General features: G+C 38.8%; 1 protein-coding gene across 2 annotated transcripts; it reads left to right on the top strand.

The window, feature by feature from the left end:
• The first annotated feature begins 202 nt into the window (after window positions 1-202).
• On the top strand, window positions 203-19,258 carry GFM2 (GTP dependent ribosome recycling factor mitochondrial 2). Of its 2 annotated transcripts, none has more exons than XM_042875179.1 (21): window positions 203-333; window positions 616-705; window positions 1,431-1,515; window positions 2,281-2,326; window positions 3,459-3,556; window positions 4,592-4,717; window positions 5,087-5,175; window positions 6,330-6,418; window positions 6,659-6,719; window positions 6,806-6,991; window positions 10,114-10,194; window positions 11,681-11,829; window positions 12,295-12,438; window positions 12,520-12,619; window positions 13,195-13,384; window positions 14,957-15,033; window positions 15,544-15,682; window positions 15,841-16,026; window positions 17,421-17,536; window positions 17,767-17,949; window positions 18,424-19,258. In XM_042875179.1, the coding sequence occupies exons 2-21, from the start codon at window positions 643-645 to the stop codon at window positions 18,550-18,552; spliced, it is 2,337 nt and encodes a 778-aa protein (XP_042731113.1). In that variant the 5' UTR covers window positions 203-333; window positions 616-642; the 3' UTR covers window positions 18,553-19,258. The 2 variants fall into 2 exon arrangements, with proteins under 2 accessions (XP_042731113.1, XP_042731112.1); XM_042875178.1 differs by having other exon boundaries at window positions 203-508.
• The last annotated feature ends 121 nt before the right edge of the window (window positions 19,259-19,379 follow it).

Raw genomic sequence — 19,379 nt, 5'->3', positions numbered from 1 at the left:
CGCACCCCGCGGCGCTTTGGTTCCGCCTGGGGGACAGGCGTCGCTCTGCTCGGCCCTAGGGCTGCGGCCCGGCTCGGTAGGGCAAGAAAGGGACGAAACGGGCAGAAAAGGCCGGAGTGGCTGTTCGGCCGCCTGTGTCTGTCAGTCGGAGGTGGGACTGAGTAAGGCGGGGTGGCCGCGGGGGAGCGCAATGAGGAGCGCACCTTCCGGTGCGGCTCGGCGCTGTTGTGCCGTGCGGCGGACCGTGGTGCGTCCTGGGGCACTCTGGCGATGTAGCGTCTGATTTTGTCTGCTTTAAAAAGCGTTCTTTTCACTGCCTTCAAGAGCAAAAGGGTGCGTTTCCCGAACCAGCACTCCGTGCGCAATGCGTTGCTGCGTGTTCTGCGCTGCTGGCTGCGGCTTTCCATGGGCAGTGAGCTCGCAAACCCTGAGTGTGTGTGGCTGTGCCGTGTGCTGAAGGTCCCGCAGCACTTCGACTGCAGTCTGACGAGAGAAACAGCGATCCGAGGTGAAAAGCTATTGGTCGTGTGAAAACAGTGCCCACAGAGGACAGCACAGCTTCCAGAAAGAAGCAGGCCTTCGGTGTGGTGCTTATCTTATTTTATTTTTTGGCAGGGAACGTCTTTAGAGACAGCAGCCAGAATGTGGAGAATCATGAGGAAGTTTTCAGTGAACACACTGAAATTGTCAAGTTTGTGCAGTCAGGTAAACGCCTTCCCAAATTTTAATACTTAATGCCTGAATTTAAAAAGATCACCTAAGTTACACCGAGTAAACCATTTTATTTCATTTCATTTTGGTCTTTGGAGATAAAATGAGCGACATAAACTCATGTTGAGGTTGGACTTCTCATATGTCAGAATGTGGAAGTTGTGTTATTTTTTTCTAAAGTCTTTTAAACACCTCTGGTACACGACATTTTTTGCTGTTGCATTTGTATGGTATTTAGGCATGTATAAAATGCTGTGGCTGTTGACATCTTGTTTTGATAATATCACGCATTTTTACTGGACTTCCCGAATGCTGTTGAGATTGCACTCTTATTTAACCTCAGGCCGTGCTGCTGCTTCCACGCTGGTGGTAATTTCAGTTTATGTAAATACCTAATAAGCATCAGTTGATTCAGATCACATTTATATTTTGTTCTGTACAACTGGAAAAATTATGCCTATGGTTGCCCCAAGGAGGCTGTGTATTCCCCATCCCTGGAGGCATTCAAGGCCAGGCTGGATGTGGCTCTGGGCAGCCTGGTCTGGTAGTTGGTGATCCTGCACATAGCAGGGGGTTGAAACATTGTGATCCTTTTCAACCCAGGCCATTCTCTGATTCTATTATTCTATGATTCTATGCCTACAAATTAATAATGAGTTATGATTATTAATTCCCTCCTGTGACAGTTGTGTGTGTTCTCTATTTCCTTCCATTGCCAGCATGCATGTTTCAGGAAGCCAAAAGTTATAGTCCTAAGTGTGACGCAACAAAACAGCAGTGAAAGGAACTACAGCTCTCCACCAAGTATGCTTTCAAATTGTATTTTTATTCTTCTGAATTTAATTTATGACTTACTGCTAGGAGTTACTTAGAAGTGAGTAAAAATGCCTTCAAAATTTCATTGATAATATTTGACATTTGAAGCACAGAGTGGTTAAAAGGTTCAAGGATTGGGAAGAATGGTTTTTAATTGCTGCTGTTGTCTCAGTAGTTTTGTAGTATAAAGATTAGGAAATAAGAAAAAGGGAAAAAACAGGTGGATAAAAAGCCAGATTAGCTATGAAAGATGCAGTAATCCCTGTCCAATTGCCTGAAGTATTAATATTAATAGGTCATTGGCTAATTGATGATAGCCAGCGTGTTGCATAAAAGCAAAGAGAGACATCTATGGTTGAGTAGAAGGAAGTCTGAAGTAACCATCATTCTCTTTTCTTTGTAGAGTTAGGGCAGAAGAGAGTTGTGGCCTGATTAGTTACTGCTTCTGCAGAGTAAGACTTCACTGGTCTGGTGATATTTTTTTCCCTTGTGTTGTTTTTTTCCTGTTGTTTCCAAGTTAAAGCTCTGAAGAGTTCCATGTGTGAAAGAGAGTGAGAAATGTTCTGAAAGTGAAATACAGATCTTTAGTAATTGGGGATGGGTGAGAATTAGGAGTTTTCAAGAGTTGTGGCTCTGAATCTTTGTTTCAGATAAGCTTTTTAGGAGTTTTCTTAATTCACTTAATTTTGTTAAAATCAATAATTTCTTGTTGGGATCAGTCTGACAAGTCTTCTTTGTTTTCTTTGTCTCCAGGAGATGTTAAATCTCTGCGTTCTGTCGTTAATCCTCATATATCCAGGTACGTCATTGCAGGTTATTCTCCCTATGTAACTGATAGCAAGAGGAACTGATGTGGTACAATGTCAAGGGTTGTTGCTGTTGGTGTTACTTAAATACATGTTTTAAATTGCAGTTCACGTTTCCTTGTTTTCAACTTTCTGACGTTTCAGTGTGAGTGCCAGAGAGATCTAAATGAGGTGGAGGAGCTTCTTGGCATGCAGTCCACCACCATGGGCAGCACTGTATTCCTTGTGTTTAGCTGTAGAGATGATGGCCTTAATTAATACGGGCAAAGCAATTAGGGGCTGGGCTATCACAGAAATGACATGAGGGGTGCCTCTGTCTTGAGGGCTAATTCAGCCAATCATAATGATGGCAGCTGATTACAAGCCTGCAATGAGAAGAACTGGAAGCCTCTGGGCAAGGTACCTCAGAAAAGATCTGTCTGAACAAAATCTCATACAACTTCATGAGAACTTGCAAGCTAGATTTGGGACATAAATATCAACACTTACAAATATCTTATGGTCAGTGGATGGGGCCAGGACAGAGGGGCAGCAGGCACAAACTGCAGCACAGTAAGCACCATACAAACATGAGGAAAAGCTTTACTGTGATGGTGACAGAGCATTGGAACATGGTTGTCTAGAGAGGCTGCAGAGTCTCCTTCTCTGCAGATATTCAAAAGCCACCTGGACATTTTCCTGTGCAACCTACCCCAGGGAACCTGCTTTGGCAGAGGGCTGGGCAGTGTGATCTCCAGAAGTCCCTTACAACCTCTGTGATCCTGTGATTCTGTGATACATGCAATGGACTGTTCTAGTCACTAGGATTTAGGGGTTGGAACATACAAGAAGGTGATAGGGCTGTTTCCATCTGTAGAGGAGATGTGTGAGTGCAGAATGAGGCTAAGCAGGTACAGAAGTGAAGTGTGGAAACCTGTTCCAGAACTATTGAGTATTGCCACTGAGAAGAAAATTCACCATTTCAGTGCTATCGTACTTCGGGATCAGCACATGTATTCTATCAGTTAAGTGACAGGAAAAAACCCTATTCATCTTGTGTGCTGTGCTTAGCAAGTGTGAATTGTTCGTGCCAAAAACATCACTGGAAAAAAGTGCCACATTAAAGGCTGTTTTTGCTTTATGCAGAATCCGTAACATTGGTATCATGGCCCATATTGACGCAGGGAAAACAACAACAACAGAAAGAATGCTGTATTACTCTGGATACATAAGAACACTTGGAGGTTAGCAATATATATATATATTTGTATTTCCATAGCTGTGAGAGATTTGACAATTGTGGCAATCTCATGCAGTGAGATTGGTGGTGCAGTTTTTAGCATAGAAGCCTTTTGTTTCAAAATTGTTCTTCAATTTAATGAAATTGTAATGTGTTTTCTATTGTGTTTGAATGTGGTTGCACTTGTAGTTCTAAAGCAGTTGAGAGCTTCTTGATTCATTTTTTTCTTTTTGTTTTTCGTACACTGTTATTTGTTTAACACTTACTCAGAACTTTATTTTGTTTCATGCGTTGTTCGTTGATTGTTTTGGCGAAGCTGCTCCTCTGGATTCATTTTGATGTGTCAAGGGGCCAGATTACCAAAAACTAATCTGTATTTTAAGTCCTACCAAAGGGAAGAATTCCTTTCTGCAGCAGCTCTCACTGAAATCTTTTAAGACTGAGAAGATCAAAGCTGCCTTCATTTATGGTGCCTTTGACCTTTTAAATTTAGTGGCGTTTCCTCTGCTACACGGGAGAATGTTAGAAGGTGTGAGCCTTGGGGAGTGACCTTGGTGATATGCTTGTTTGAAAATATGGGACTTTCTCTGTTTCTATTAAAAATACTGAAATATTAAACTGAAGTCTATCTCTAACTTTGAGTTTCAACTATTAAATCTTAAAATGTCAGGTTGTGCACAAAGAGTGCAGCCTCTTGTTTCAACAGTGTCATTTATTCATGATTTTGGACCTTGCTGTAATTTTTTAAATTTCTCACAGTGTTGCTTAACTTTTAAGTTTCTACACAGTGTATTTCTTTGATTAAAAATGAAAAAAAGTTGATGGAATTGATTGTTTTCAATTTACAAATGATTTGTTCCTTGCATTGGCAACCTGGTGTATGGTCCAATGTTGTAATTCCATGACTTAGAAAAGTTTCCATAATTTGATCGTTTACAAAAGGGGGAGTATTTCCAAATATCTCACTGTCTTTATTCCAAGACAGCTTAGTCTTTGAATTATTTATGTACCCAGTTGAAACCCTGTTTCCTGCTCGCAGATGTTGATGATGGAGACACAGTAACAGATTTTATGGTACAAGAACGAGAGCGTGGTATTACCATTCAATCTGCTGCTGTTACTTTTGACTGGAAGGACTACAGAATCAACCTGATTGACACCCCAGGTACTGTGCTTTAGTGCTACTCCTGTAATGGTGTGAAAGAGTAGAGGAGGTGAAGCATTGCTGAACTTAGGTCCTGAATGTAGTGTGATGTTTAGCTGGTTGAATTGCTGCAGTAAATAAGCCTGTACTGAGCTCTGTTGACCTTTGACTAGCTAGTGTTTTCTGCAGCCTGGTCTGACTTGTTCAAGGTTAGCTCAAGAACAGCCTGTGTCTTTCAAGGACTTGAGTTCTCTGAAAGGTAAGACAGTAATTATGACGTGTTTTTAAACATTAAAGAAAAAAGTTGCAATGATCTGTAGATGTTGCCTGTGTGAGTTGTGATAATGGTAATTCAGGTTGTGAATTTGAGTTTTTTCAATTGTTTTTTAGGTCATGTGGACTTCACAGTGGAAGTTGAACGTTGCTTGAGAGTCCTGGATGGAGCAGTAGCAGTGTTTGATGCTTCAGCTGGTGTTGAGGTAAAAATGGCTGTTAACTTTTTTTATTTCCAAATTAAAAGAGGCTGAAATGTTTACCTTAAGTGTATAGGAATTCCTATGGTAATGAGGGAGAAATAAACGGGGTTCTCTCTAAAGTCTGTTATCTATTGTTGCTTTGGTTACTGTGTTGTTTTGTTGTTCTGCTTTTTTCAACAAATGCAGATTGATGTGAAGGCTTCTGGCTAGCTCCAGCTGTGGATAGAAATGGGCATCTGTTCACATCTCATTTTCTGCTTCCATGTAAAAAAATTAATCATTTTCACCCAGAATTAACCTCTCCCCACCACCACCACTCTGTGCCCTGTTTAATAAGCTCACTGGGGCATAGTGCAGAAGATGTGTAGCCCAGCTGGTGTTTGACTTTGACTTGATGCTTCAGTTCCATAGAAACGTTACATGTCATGTGGAACACTGAATTTAATACGTATCTTTTCCCTAGGTAAAGGATGAGGGAAGTCTTGGTCAGTGTTAGTCACATTTTTAACATACTACTGGAAAGCATTACTTAGTGTCATGTATGAGCCTGAAACCCTCCACAGCCATCAACAACAAAAAATTAGAGCTGCTTGTGTTTTGTTCTGTTTTTTTTCTGAAAACGTGTAGGAAGTGTATTATTTCCATCTGCTGATAGCAGACTATTTCTAAATCTGCACTGATTTTCATGCATACCTGTTTTAGCTTTGAATGAGCCTCAAAAATGACTCAGCAGTATGTCAATAATTAGCTTAACCACACTAATTTGTTGTGTCCTCTGTGTAGCATCATGAGTACATGTATAAGTGTTTTGGCAGTATCTTAAGCCTTAAGTGTAGGCTACCACACTCCAGTGAATAACTTCATTGTAGATCCCATGCAGTGCTTATCTTCTCTCCTTGTTCTCTTTCCTCTGTACCCTTAGTGGAGGAAAGACAACAGACGAAGGAGGAGCTGTGACAGAGCTGCTTCTGGAGCTCCTCTGTCTAGATGAAGGCTTGTCACAACGCATTCAGCACAATTCCCTTCTCTTACTCTGAGCTCAGTCTCTTAGCAGCAGGAACACAAGATGAAGAAAAGATGCTTGACCTCTCGTCTAAGGAAATGTGTATGTAGTTCCTCTGTCAATACTAACGTTACCGTTTTGCCTTTTTGTGTAGGCCCAAACTCTGACAGTGTGGAGACAAGCAGACAAACATCAGATACCACGAATCTGCTTTTTGAACAAGATGGACAAAAACAGGGCAAGGTATTCATACAGTTGTTTTAATCACTGTTAAAAACCTCATAAGAGAACGTTTCTGATCAAGTTGAAGATGTTCTGTTGAGCACAGAACTGGTGTTTTATGTTAATATGTGCTGTACACATCTTTAATTGTTTGGTTACATATGTTGTGCAATTGTGGAAGTACTTCTTACAACAAATAAGAGTAAACTTTTTTACTGTATCATTACATTTATTGTAACAATATCTGTTGTTTTAATATAGTTTTGCATATGCTGTTGAGAGTATCAAACAAAAGTTGAAGACAAAACCTTTGATTTTACAGGTAAGCTTAGAAATTTACCTGCATTTCTTTTTAATTGAACACCTTTATTATTTTTCAACTCTCTAAAATTTCTGTTCTACTTTCAGTTGCCCATTGGGGAAGCCAAAACCTTCAGAGGACTGGTTGATGTTGTGACTAAGGAGCAAATGATTTGGAAACCTACATCTGATTTGGATGATGGCATATTTTTTGAGCAAAAGCCACTGATAGAGTCGGATAATCCCAGCCTGTTCCAAGAAGTCCAGGATGCTAGAAATACCTTAATAGAACAAGTAAAGTTCTAAAGTAAATGCATAATGCATTTAAAACAGTTATTTAGAACAAAGGGACCTTTGAAGGCATCTAGTGCAGTGATTTGCTAAAAACAGGGCTAATTTCAGCTTTAGAGCGGGTTGCTCTGGCCCTTGTTCAGCTGTGCTTTCAGGTTCCTAAGGATGGAAATTGCATCTTTCAAGGCAACATCCCAGTGTTTGATCATTTTTGCAAACACATTATTTCTTTTTGTCTGTATGGAAATTTCCTGAGTTGTTATGGCAGCGCTCCTCGTCCTTTCCTTGTGCACCTCTCTCTGTAAAGAATATGGCTTTGTTTTCCCTAAAAGTCCCACAGTCATTTCATGTCGTGGGTAGTCGGAGGCAGCATATACCTCCTTCGTTTTCCCAAGTTAGACACACTCATCTCTGTGGGTGTCCCACTGTGTTCTGACATAGCACCTTGTGGTTTTCAGTTGGATTTCCCACTGTTTGTCTTTCTTTTGTGCTGGGAAACCTAAAACCACAGCGTCTAAGATGTAGCTTCACAAATAGGTGAGAAGCTGGTGATAACTGCTTGCCTTTATCCACTCAGTACTCTTGCTGATACAGCCCATTTTGCAGTTAGCATTTGTCAGAGGGTGTGTTGCTGATTTGTTCTCACTGGTCAAGCAGGACCTGAAGTTGTCTTTAGCTCCACAGGCCTACTTTCTAGGTGTTTGATCCCCATTCTGTGTTAGTACATGGACTTGTTTTGTCACAGATGCAAGGTATTTCGTTTGTCCTTGATAAACCGATTTCAGATTTTCTTTATTTGCTTTTCTTTGATAAAAGACTTTTAGTGCATATTGTGACATGTGATGGCAGAACATGCTTAATATGGATGTTGCTGGATGTTACTTGTGCAAAATGGCAAATACTCCCTATTTCATAAGTAGTGAGCTCCTAAAAAATAGACCCTAAATTTAATATCAAGTTGGTTCACATGGCATCTTTTGCCATCTTAGATCCCAAAAGATGCTTGGAACGTTCACATTGGGCTCAAACCCAGAACCTGCAGCTTATTCATAGCCTTCTGGAATGACAGCTAGAAACTGGATGGGATGTCAGGGTCTGTTCCAAGTGACCCTAAATGCTATACTAGAGGAAACTGGATCTCATAAAGAGCAGATCCATCCATAAAGTCCATTGGAGAGATGAGAAGAAATTGTAATAGAAGCATGGTTTGCTTGATCCTAGCATCTAACAAGCTTTGCAGACTTGAGACAGTTCAGAAGCATTGAAGAATAATAAAGTGAAAGAAAGAGTGCCTGTGAGCTATGCAGGATCTTTGAAATAGTTTTTTCCAGACTGTTTTTCTTCAAGCTAATGCTTAAAAGTTCCATTTTGTTCTGTGTAAATGCAATGGTAAGAGCTGGTTCTACTTGAGAGATTCCAAGCACATCTGATCTCCAAGTTAAAAGGGTGATTTTTTTAAACCTGTTTGCTTTTCTGCAGCCTAGAACTTTGATTGCTTTTATACAGCCTTAGAAATGTAGTAGCAGTTACATCCAAACGTAGTGCTTTATATGCAAAAGTACAAGAAGTTAACAGTTATGTTTGTCAGAGGTTTTGATCCATTTGAGAACTGCCTTCCATGCGAATTTGGATCACATATTGCTAGATATGATAGGTGATGCTGGGCTTTCTGTTCCACGTGCAACATCAGTCCGTGTGATACATTTAGATGTGCTCTGAGTTCAGTGAAATACACCTCGTTTTCAGAATATTCAGGTTTTAAGTGGGAATGTCGTTGCTCAGCCTCTGCTCTTAAGAAATCTCAGATAGAAATCAGGATAAGAAAAGTGGGTTTTTAATCTTTTTTTTTACTGTATTTTTTTTTTTCTTTAGCTTCTGGGCCCTTCCTGAAGTAGGATGGGGTGGCCCAGTAGTGTGATAATTCAGATAACCTCCTATTCCTAAAATATTTTTTGCTCTACTTTAATAATGCTCATTTTTAACAAAAATTTAAAATGTGAAGTTTAGTAATTTGACTACTGGTCATCTCTGGTAAATTTGGCTTTCATTTAACCAAATAAACACAAGATTTTTTTTCTCTCTCTCATGTTTTATCTGTTGGCTTAATTAGACTTCTAATTGCTTATCAAAGATTTGTTTCAATATTTGGTCAATTCCTGTTGTATCTATTGAAGGGAGCATAGTACCTCAGTGGATGTGCAGTGGAGCAATGGTGTATGTGACTCAAGGTTTGAAATATGTTTAATTAATAAGCTAATTAGAACAGTTTGAAAACACAGATGATCTCTTAGACCTCCAAGCTTCTGACATGAAGAAGGTCAGAATACCCTGAAGGCTTATCTGTTGTTTTGTTGTCTTTTTTTTTTTTGGTTTTTGTTTTTCTAGCTGCATTCACTGGCTCACAAAAGTCACTTTCTGCTTAGTTCAGATTTCAGGTTTTTTAAGTTCAAAGTCTGTTCAGTTGTGCCCTCCATGGCTGTCAAATACAGCTGCAGGCTTTTTCATTTTTTTGGGGACACATCCCAACATTCTTTCTCCTACTGATGTCATGCCTGACAGTAGCTTTAAGATGATGACTTTTCTTTTCCCTTGTGCTTTTTTGAAACTAGTATTTGCATAATTTTCTCTGTAAAACTGGTTCTGTAAAGGCTCTTGCTTTTCTTCTTCAGAGGAGATTAATTCTGCAGAATCAGTATAAAAGCCTTAAACACTGGGAAGGACAGCAAAAGCTTGTCCTATCTAGCTTATGCTGTCAAGTAGAATGTAATTAAAATACTGCATTTTAAAAGATAATTTAACATGCTTTGCTTAGCTCTCACAATAGTTGCATTATTGAGAGAGGGATTAAACAGTTTTGCTTATAAGTGACATTCTGTAATAAAAGTGAAGGATTTATTTTTTAATGTGAAATTTAAGTGATATTCATAAATCTGAAAATTTATAATAACTGAGTTGAGATAGGAGATGTGAAACGTATCTTCTGTGTTGCTTAAGTTTATGATCTCTGATATCTTTAAAAGCTTAATTCCTTCTCTATTTTGCTGTATTTTCTAACTATCTAAGATTTGTGACCAATGTGGAAACTACTGTCTACCAAATAATAAGGCAGAACTATTCTATTGAAGGTTGCAGATCTGGATGATGAATTTGCTGAACTGATTCTAGGAGAACACAGCGAAAATTTTGACCTAGTACCATCCAACAAGGTAATGTTTACCTTTTGTTATTTATAAATAAATTTTCACTGTCATTTTGAAGGTTGAGACTGCTTTGCCTTTGGCATGTGCAGATACGGTTTTACAGTTGTGCATTCACCAGCTTTTGTAGTGATTCTATGGTATTGTGAACTTAGGACAAGATACATTCAAGCTTAATATGAATTGTATGCGATCATATATTAATGCTAATTCTCAAACATGCAGGGCACAGCTGTAACAGTTCAACCTTTATGGGTGATCTTCATTGACAGGCTGCTGCAAAAAACTGTAGAGAAACACAAATGAAATTTCCAGATAGGATCAGCCCGGTGTGTCTGAGCTACAGAGTCTCATTAACAAAAGTAGCATTTCAGTCACTAGGAGTTGGTTGGCTCTTGAGACACTACATGTTGGAACTGGTGAGGCAAAACTTTCATGATAAAAAAGGGTGATTTTTTTTGTAGTTTGAATTTGGTAGCACATCGCATGCTCTGACTGGAAAATGGTAGCCTTGATAAAATATTTTTTTAATTGGTAGAAGTGAATAAATTAATTATTCTTGTCTATAAATAACATATTGATGCCTGTCAAATTTGTACTGGAATAAATGGGCTTTCTCAATAAAATTGTTACATAGGAAAGATGAGAACTTATAAATGCAACACGATATAATGACTGTACTAAAACAACGGAGCATAGGTACTTTTAAATGGAGGAGTAGAAGCTGGCAAAGCTTATAATCAGTGTGATTAACATCTTCAAATGAAAAGACATAAGCAAAAATCCCCGTTGTTTAAAATCTTGAAACAGGATCCTTGTGAGTAATTTAATGAAGCAACTAATCTTTACTGGACTTGAGAACTGGGCCTCTGCAGGCTGTCTCCAGCCAATGGGAGCTGTTGGGCAGCACTGTGCATGCAAGAACATTTACTGACAGCAGTTCTGATAAGTAGCTTGGTTGTCCATGAGCCACCCATGTGCTTGCAGATGGCACTGCCCTGCAACAGCACAGTGTACTGTCCGTGCAGACACTGCTGCCCAAGACAAACATGGTAGCTCCAGTCATCTTTTTTACTCGGTGTTGTGTGCATTACTTGCTATAACCTGCTTTTTCCCAGTTTCTGGAATCACTTTATGAACAATTACTGCTAACTGCAAAGCCTGCTGATTACATGGTAATAACTTACATGTCAAAGTGGTACTTGAGTACAATGTTTGAAGTCTGTTAGATTGTCCTTGGGCATTTTTTACACATTAATAGTCTTATTGTCATGCTTAACGAAGTTTAAAAAGGCACTACTTACCAGTAGTAAACATTCTTTGTTAATTTTTTTCTGTAAATTAAAAAAAAAATCTATAAAAGAGTTTGTCATTTCCTCGATACGTGAGCAAAATCTGATAGTAATATCTGGTAGCTGGAATGCTGAAGTTAAAATGCTGTTCACAACTCAACAGAAAGCCTTTTTTCTTTTTTCTTTTCTTTCTTTTTTTGCAGCTACGGTCTGCTATACGCAGAGTCACCCTAGCTCAGAAGGCTGTACCAGTGCTCTGTGGCAGTGCACTGAAGAACAGGGGAGTGCAGCCGTTACTGGATGCTATTACTATGTATTTGCCCGCACCTCATGAGCGTTCCTATGAGTTTCTGTAAGTGGAGTAAGAAAGGGAGGGTCAACAAAAAGGAAAAGCAAGTAGAAAAAGTGCAAAGAGAGAAAATAATATTGACCACTGATATCTTTACAAATGCTTACTGGTTTTAGTTGTTAAATAACAGTACAGATGTGCAGACCTGAAAGTTACCAAGTACTGAACCTGCTGTGCAATTAGAGTTCCAGTCTTTTAGTCTGAGAATACTGACATTTTACAGTTGGAGTGTTGGAGTCCAGGGATCATCTCTAGTATTGGTTGCGTCACATGACCTCTGCCATATTTTAGAATGGTAGAATTGGGTAAGCTTAAGTTAGCATATCTAAAATGTATATCTAAAATGTCTCTGCTAATATTGCAATTAGACATATACAGGTTCTTAAGTGAGTGGACAATTACAGAAGAGTGGGTTTGAGGTGGGTTAATCCTACAAGTGTGCTTTTTGTTGTGCCTTCTGTTTTGCAGACACTGGTACAATGATGATGACCTGTGTGCCCTGGCATTTAAAGTTCTCCATGATAAGTGTCGTGGACCATTAGTTTTCATTCGCATTTATTCAGGTTTACTGAAACCTCAGTCGGCTGTATATAATATTAACAAAAGTTGCACGTGAGTACAAGCAGGCTGTGGGTTAGTGTAGCATTTGGATGTCTGTTGAAGTCATGAACAATTAAACGATTTAATGTACAGGGAGAGAATGAGCCGTCTGCTCTTGCCTTTTGCTGATCAACAAATTGAAATACCATCACTAATGCCTGGAAACATTGCCCTTGCTGTTGGCTTAAAACAGGTAATTGAAAATACTTATTTTTAAAGAAAGCTTGTTTTACTAGTGTGTCTTTCCCCTCTGTGCTTCTGTATCTCAAGTATATCTTGATTGTTTTTACATATGTAAATTTGCATTATTTTAAGTATACATAATTGCTTCCTCCTAATCTGAAAAATTACAGTGCAGACATGTAAATAAATGATGTGAGAAAGTCTGTGCTGATATGTGGAAAGAGCTGAACCTCAAGACATTGTCTTTTAGTAGGGTGCTAACCTTATATCTATAATGTAACTCTCACGATACCAATGCTGCGTAATGCCCTAGGGAGGCCTCAGGGTGATATTGAAAGTTCATTTTAAAAAAAACAGCAGTTTAAGTTGAAATATACTTGTTTCACGCTCCCAAAGTGTTTCAGTGCCGGAGCAATCTGGATAGATATAATTTGCCCGGAATTTCCAAAATGTAAGCTATTCTGGAATGCATAAGCACGTTTTCATATACCGATGTACTGTTCTCTATGACTGTGGTTTCATTTTAACAAACCCCCATCCCCTGCTGCTTCCTCTCTTGTGGAATCACTGGGAACTGATCTGTAGAGTGCCACTGGAGATACGCTAGTGTCATCAAAAGCTTCAGCTGTAGCGGCAGCACGCCAAGCTGGAAGGAGTGCTGGGGGAGAGCAGAGGAACACCAGTAACATAGAGAGACTTCTGCTGGCAGGTGTTGAGGTTCCGGAGCCTGTCTTCTTCTGTACCATTGAACCTCCTTCAATGGCCAAGCAACAAGGTACAGTGTAGCTGCACAGGAGGAAAGGCCTTTTAGATTGTGGCTGTCAGTACTCTTTGCTATTACTACTCCAGTGATTTCTGTGTTTCAGAAAAGCCATAATTCTTAATTTTGAAGCCATAGAGGCATTTGTCTCATAGGATCATAGAACAGGCTGAGTTGAAAAGGACCTCAGTGATTATCTAGTTTCAACCCCCCTGCTATGTGCAGGGTCGCCAGCCATGAAACCATGCTGCCCAGAGCCACATCCGGCCTGGCCTTGAATGCCTCCAGGGATGGGGCATCCACAACCTCCTTGGGCAACCTGTGCATCACCACCCTCTAAATGAAAAACTTCCTCTTAATATTTAACCTAAACCTCCTCTGTCTCAGTTTAAAACCATTTCCCTTTGTCCTATAACTATCCACCCTCATAAACAGCTGTTCCCTCTCCTGTACATATGCTCCCTTCCCTATGGGAAGTTTTCTCCTTCCTTTCTTATTGTCATGCTTTGTTTTGCTGCAGTTATGGGAGGATGGTGTGCAGTGTCTCTGTACAGCTAGCCTTGAGCTATCCTGTGCTTTTTTTCCGACAGCATTCACAGTTTTATAGTGTGGTGCAAAGTCTCCTCTTACCAAAACTGCTGTATGTCTAGTTAGGGTTTATCTATGCAGTGTGACCTTTAATCTTACTGTCTTCTACAAAAATCTATACCAGAGAACCTGTTTGAAAGTTTTTACCATCTACTGACATTCCAACAAAGCTGAGCATGGTTGGAGGGTGAAGGCAAAAGAAAAATAAGTACCACTGTAGTATGATGGCATGGAGCAAGGTAGAATGTGGATTTTGCACCACCTGTCTTGCAGTCTGAGCTGCTGGGTTGCAAGTTGTTTCTGTCACGTTTTTTTGTTTTTTTTTCCCCCAAATTCTGTGAAGTAGATAAATGCAGTTTCAGCTGTGAGTTTATTTTTCCATCATTGCTCTTTTTTGTAGCTGTTTTCATTGCCAATTATACAACATAATGGGGAACCAGAAAAAAATATTTGCATTTTAACTTCTTGTTGAACTCATCTGTAAAAATGTAGGTAAATCATATAAGATGGCTATTTTTCTCATCTGTAAAAAGGGAATGGTGCTTTTTACTGTTTGGTGAAACACTTAAATTTTCATATATGTCTTTATACAAGTGTAAAATATGACTTGGAAAAATGTATTTTTCATGATAGAATTTAAACAGGTTATTTTTCCTTTAAGCTATTATTTTTAAGTGAGATCATTTTATTCAAAAGCTTCTGTCTCTACATGTTGCATGGGGATTGTTCAGCTTTTGCTTGGTGTCATTAAATTTTGCTATTTAGGAAGACTAATCAGTTACGGAAGCTCTCTAGCATGCAGTTAATTTGTTGGAGAGAAGTTGCAAGTTGTGTGTAATTTGAGTTGAGTGTCTACAATAATACATGCTTCTCTAGGGTCCATTAGACTACTTCTGAGAATAAGATATGACCCTACAAGGAAAGTGTTGTTTAGGGATTCACTGTGATTCTCAAATTACTGAAGCCTCTTTGGATATGGTGTTTGTTGTTTATGTACAGACTTGGATAATGCATTGAGCTGCCTTCAGCGTGAAGATCCAAGTTTGAAAGTGAAAATAGATCCTGACACAGGACAGGTAAGATGAATCTTCTATTCCTCACCTTGTAATTAAACTTTATTTTAGAACTGTCAGGACCACTCTTCAGTTAGTTTACGTACTTAGATTACTGTGAATGAAAAGCTTATCTCAGTGTTCATATCGTGTAGGTACAAAGCTGTGAGCCTCTAAACAAGCTAAAATTGAACCTCGTGTGCATATACTTTACAGAATAAAGGAGGTCATCCTATTTTCTGCATGTTTTGAGAGTTCTTCACGAAGTTAGAAGAATTTGAATTATGTAATCTTTAAGCTAATGTAAGATGTTCTTCTACCTAGTGGTTTTACAGCAGGAATTGCTGTGTCACTTAGGATGTTTCTTGCATGACATCAAGTAGTCCTGTTGTTGGTTTTTTTCTCAAGGCTCCTTAGAATTTGAAATATTTTTAAGAAGGTATTAAGAGCCCACGAGCCCTTGTTTAAACAGTTCTTATGAAAACCTGAGTTTTCTATGTTTTTCTGCCTCTCTCTTAACTGTCATCTCATTAGACCATTCTTTGTGGCATGGGAGAACTGCATATAGAGGTCATTCATGACCGAATCAAACGTGAATATGGAATAGAGACATATTTGGGACCACTTCAGATAGCCTACAGAGAAACCATCCTGAATGCTGCACAAGCCACAGGTAAGAAGGAGTCTAAGAAATACCTGGTATCTTGTTCTGTTACGTGATCTACTTGAAAAGATCTTTCATTATACTTAGTTGCTTAAAATTCACCTGAAAGTAACTTATGTATGTGTTGTTTCTTTGCCACCAAATTCCTGTTCATTTGTTTCCTGAAGATGTATTGGATAAAGTAGTAGGAGATAAAAGACACTTTGTGACTACAGAGCTAGAGGTGAGGCCTGTGTCAGGAGAAAGAACGGTGACCAAACCTATCATTGAGTATGCTGAGAGTGTCATTGAAGTGCTACCCAAAGAACTCCAGGAAGCAGTAGAAAATGGAATCACGAATTCGTGCGTTCAAGGTAAAGGAAGTGCTGTAACAGCTACACTGGTCTAATTTTTCTGCAGGAATCAATAATGTATGATTCTGGGAGGAAAAAAAAAAAATCTGGTAGCTTGAAAGCGAAAACATATTACTGATGAATTTACTTCAGGTACAAACCAAGTTCTGGAATTTCCTTAACTACAAAAATGGCCACGTACCCCTTTTGCCATACCAGCAAAGGCAGCATGCCTTTGGTTTTAAGCTTGATTTCTTCTAAGTCAAATGATAATATTCATTTTCTTCGGTATGTTTTTGTGATCTGGTGTAATAGGTAAGGTACTTGTTTGATGACATCCTGTAAAGCACAGCAGTGTGACTTGAACTGGTTTTGGCCAACATGTTAGTATCACACTTATATTATTTATTTTTTAATTTTCTGTAAATTCATGAAAGTATATGAAGTGCATGTACTAATATATTAACAAAAGAAAAAGCCGTATCTAATTGTAAACTGTGGGGTCTCTTAAGAACTGTCTCTTACATTTAGTTTAAAACATTATTTAGTAATTTGTGACAAAAGGACTCTCCCTTACTCTCACTAACAGGTAGTGATTTAATAAAAGAGAATTACTGCTGAAGAGGCAGCATGTGGTGTTTCTTTTAAAATTGCTTTGTATCTGGCTGTGAAATGAGTCTTGACTGCTTTTTTCACACACCATGAAGACTTCAGAATTGTGCAGTCTACAGCATAAAATTCTTACCACTAAAGGCTTTTTTCCTCTAAAAATCCATTTAGCCATGTGTTCTGCAGCAAAAAGCTGTGTGTATCATTCTTTTTTTTTTTTCCTCAGACTTGGTTCAAGCACCACATGCTTGAACTGTTAACTGTTAACACTGTTTTTGGTCTACTTAAGACTTCTCAGTTGTAGTCAGTTAAACTGCACAGGTTACTAGAGAGGCAGGTGATCTTTTATGGAATCGACTTAACACTGCAGTTTTGGTAATGTGTTGATACTAGGAATTTCCTGCAGTCACTCTGTTGAAATACAGAAGATATTCTGCTTTTAGGTTAAAGAAAAGACTCCATAACTTTCTTTGTTTCACTTGATGTATTGTTCTAGCAGATGAATTTTAGGTATTTTAAGACAGTTTGGGAACAATTGTTTGGATGAGTGTGCTCAGGAACTTTCAATTCTGAAAATCATTAGCCATGTTTTTGATAAGGAGAATAAAGAAGTTATGAGTCTATATGCAGAGCTATGTAATGATAAAATGAAATAACAAGTAGCCATGCCCTTGGACATAAGGAGGAGAAGGGAAAGAGAAAGGCGAGATCCTGAAACTTTATTTTTTTTCCTCCTCTGTGTCATAATATTCTGAAAAGAAAGTGTCTGTTTTTTAATCACTTTTTTTCATTTTCTTTCTTGTTAGGACCCTTGCTAGGCTTCCCTGTTCAGGATATAGACGTGACAGTGCAGTCACTGACAGTGCATCCTGATACCTCCAACACAATGATATCAGCCTGCATCTCCCGTTGCTTGCAAAAGGTATAGCAAAGCTGTAGGCTGTTGTAGGGCACAGGAGCATGATGTATCACTGGGAAAAAGAGGTATATCATTGTCTGGTTATTGTTCTTGAACAGCGTAGCTCTTGCTTGGGGGATTTATAGCTTTTGGAGGTAGAAAATTTGAGTGGCAGTACTAATGAACCGTGTGAGCATTTCTTATGTCAGTTTTTGAAAAAGGATTTGGCATAACTCTCCATCATCTCCATGCAGGCTTTGAAAAAAGCTGGTATTCAAATACTGGAACCCCTGATGAGCCTAGAAATCACAGTAAGTGAAGATCATCTCAGTGCAGCACTTGCTGATCTTGCACAACGAAGAGGCAGTATTCAGGAAATCCAGAGTCGTCAAGATAACAAAGTTGTGATTGCTGCTGTTCCACTAGCAGAAATGATGGTACGTAATTGTTGTAATGCATAAGAAGACTTACAGACTTCAGATCACTTTTCCTGTTATGTATAAGCAAATTTGGAATTAATGTTTTTAATTGTATTTTAATTATTGGAGGTCTAAAGCAAGTTATTCAGAGGTTGTACGGATTTAGAGCCTGTTTTGTTTCTGTGCTTGCAAACTTAGTAGTATTTTGAACATGATTCAGTTTGTTAAAATGGTGTGCTTTCAGTTTTATGCCAGAGCAGTAGTAAAAGCTGGTTTTACAGAGAATAGTTAAAAAAAAAAAAATAAAAATGACAAAACAAAGTTAATTTTTGTGTGCATTGCACTTTTAATGATGTTAAAAAAAATTACTGGAATGTTGCAGTATATTTAAGACTCTGTCCCTTTTTCTCTAGGCATTTAAGAGCCTCCTCTGCTAGTTTATCTTCTCTGTGCCCTAAATTAGGTGATACATGTTTTCTGTTTTTTGTTCAGGGCTACTCAACAGTTCTGCGTTCTTTAACATCAGGCTCAGCAACTTTTACTTTGGAGTTAGCCAGTTATCAAGCCCTGAACAGTCAAGAGCAAAGTGCACTTCTTCAAAGGAGGATGGGGTTGGTGTGACTGCTCTGCAGAGAAATAAAGATATGACATGTCCTCCATAATAAATATTTCCAGGAAGCCACCTACATTGACCAGTGTGCTCTTCTGTGATTAACTGATAATGGCAAATGATGAATTAGCTGCAGCATGATAGACATCTGCTTGTGACTTTCCAAGGGAACATTCAAGGGACTGTGTTCTACAGGCAAAGCCTTCAAATTGCAGGGTGGCCCACTAGAGATGCAACCACAATCTGCTGCCTTGGCAATCCTTATCTTACAGATAACCACAATGAGAAGTGATGTAAATCCTTCGTAAAGGAATGAGCACTACGTGCATTTCAGTGTGTAAAAGAGACTATTTCTTATATACTAAGTAAAGTTTGTGAAGCTTTTAAGTTAATGTCTGTGGATGAATAACTACAGTTTTGTCAGTCTGCATCTTGATTTGCTTTCAGCTGTAGACAAGACTGTTCAAGAAGCACTTTTAACTGTGAAAATATGTTTCTGTATGGCTAGAAATCAACTTGAAATAGAATTCAGGACACCGGTCTAACTTTAGTTTGCTTTAACAAGTACCTGGAATATGTCCATCTGCAAACTGAGTAAGCAAAAAATACGAGAACCAGAGTTCTCCCACAACATCAATCCCCACCTGCTACTTTGCTGTACACTGAAGATTTTTCAGATGTCTAAGAATGACTGATTAAAGTTTTAAATGGTCTGGACCTGCTGTGTATTACAATTAATTTGACATTTGCAGTAATTTGGGAAAGTAGCAGATGACAAAACACTTTGACATATAAAGAGCAGACTCTCTATGCAAGTAACTTTACATAACTAAAAATG

Source organism: Lagopus leucura, unplaced genomic scaffold, assembly GCF_019238085.1.
Source record: "Lagopus leucura isolate 7727_CA_CO unplaced genomic scaffold, USGS_WTPT01 Super-Scaffold_100014, whole genome shotgun sequence".
In the NCBI taxonomy this organism is placed as follows: Eukaryota; Metazoa; Chordata; class Aves; order Galliformes; family Phasianidae; genus Lagopus; species Lagopus leucura.
This window is presented reverse-complemented; position numbering and strand designations above follow the sequence as displayed.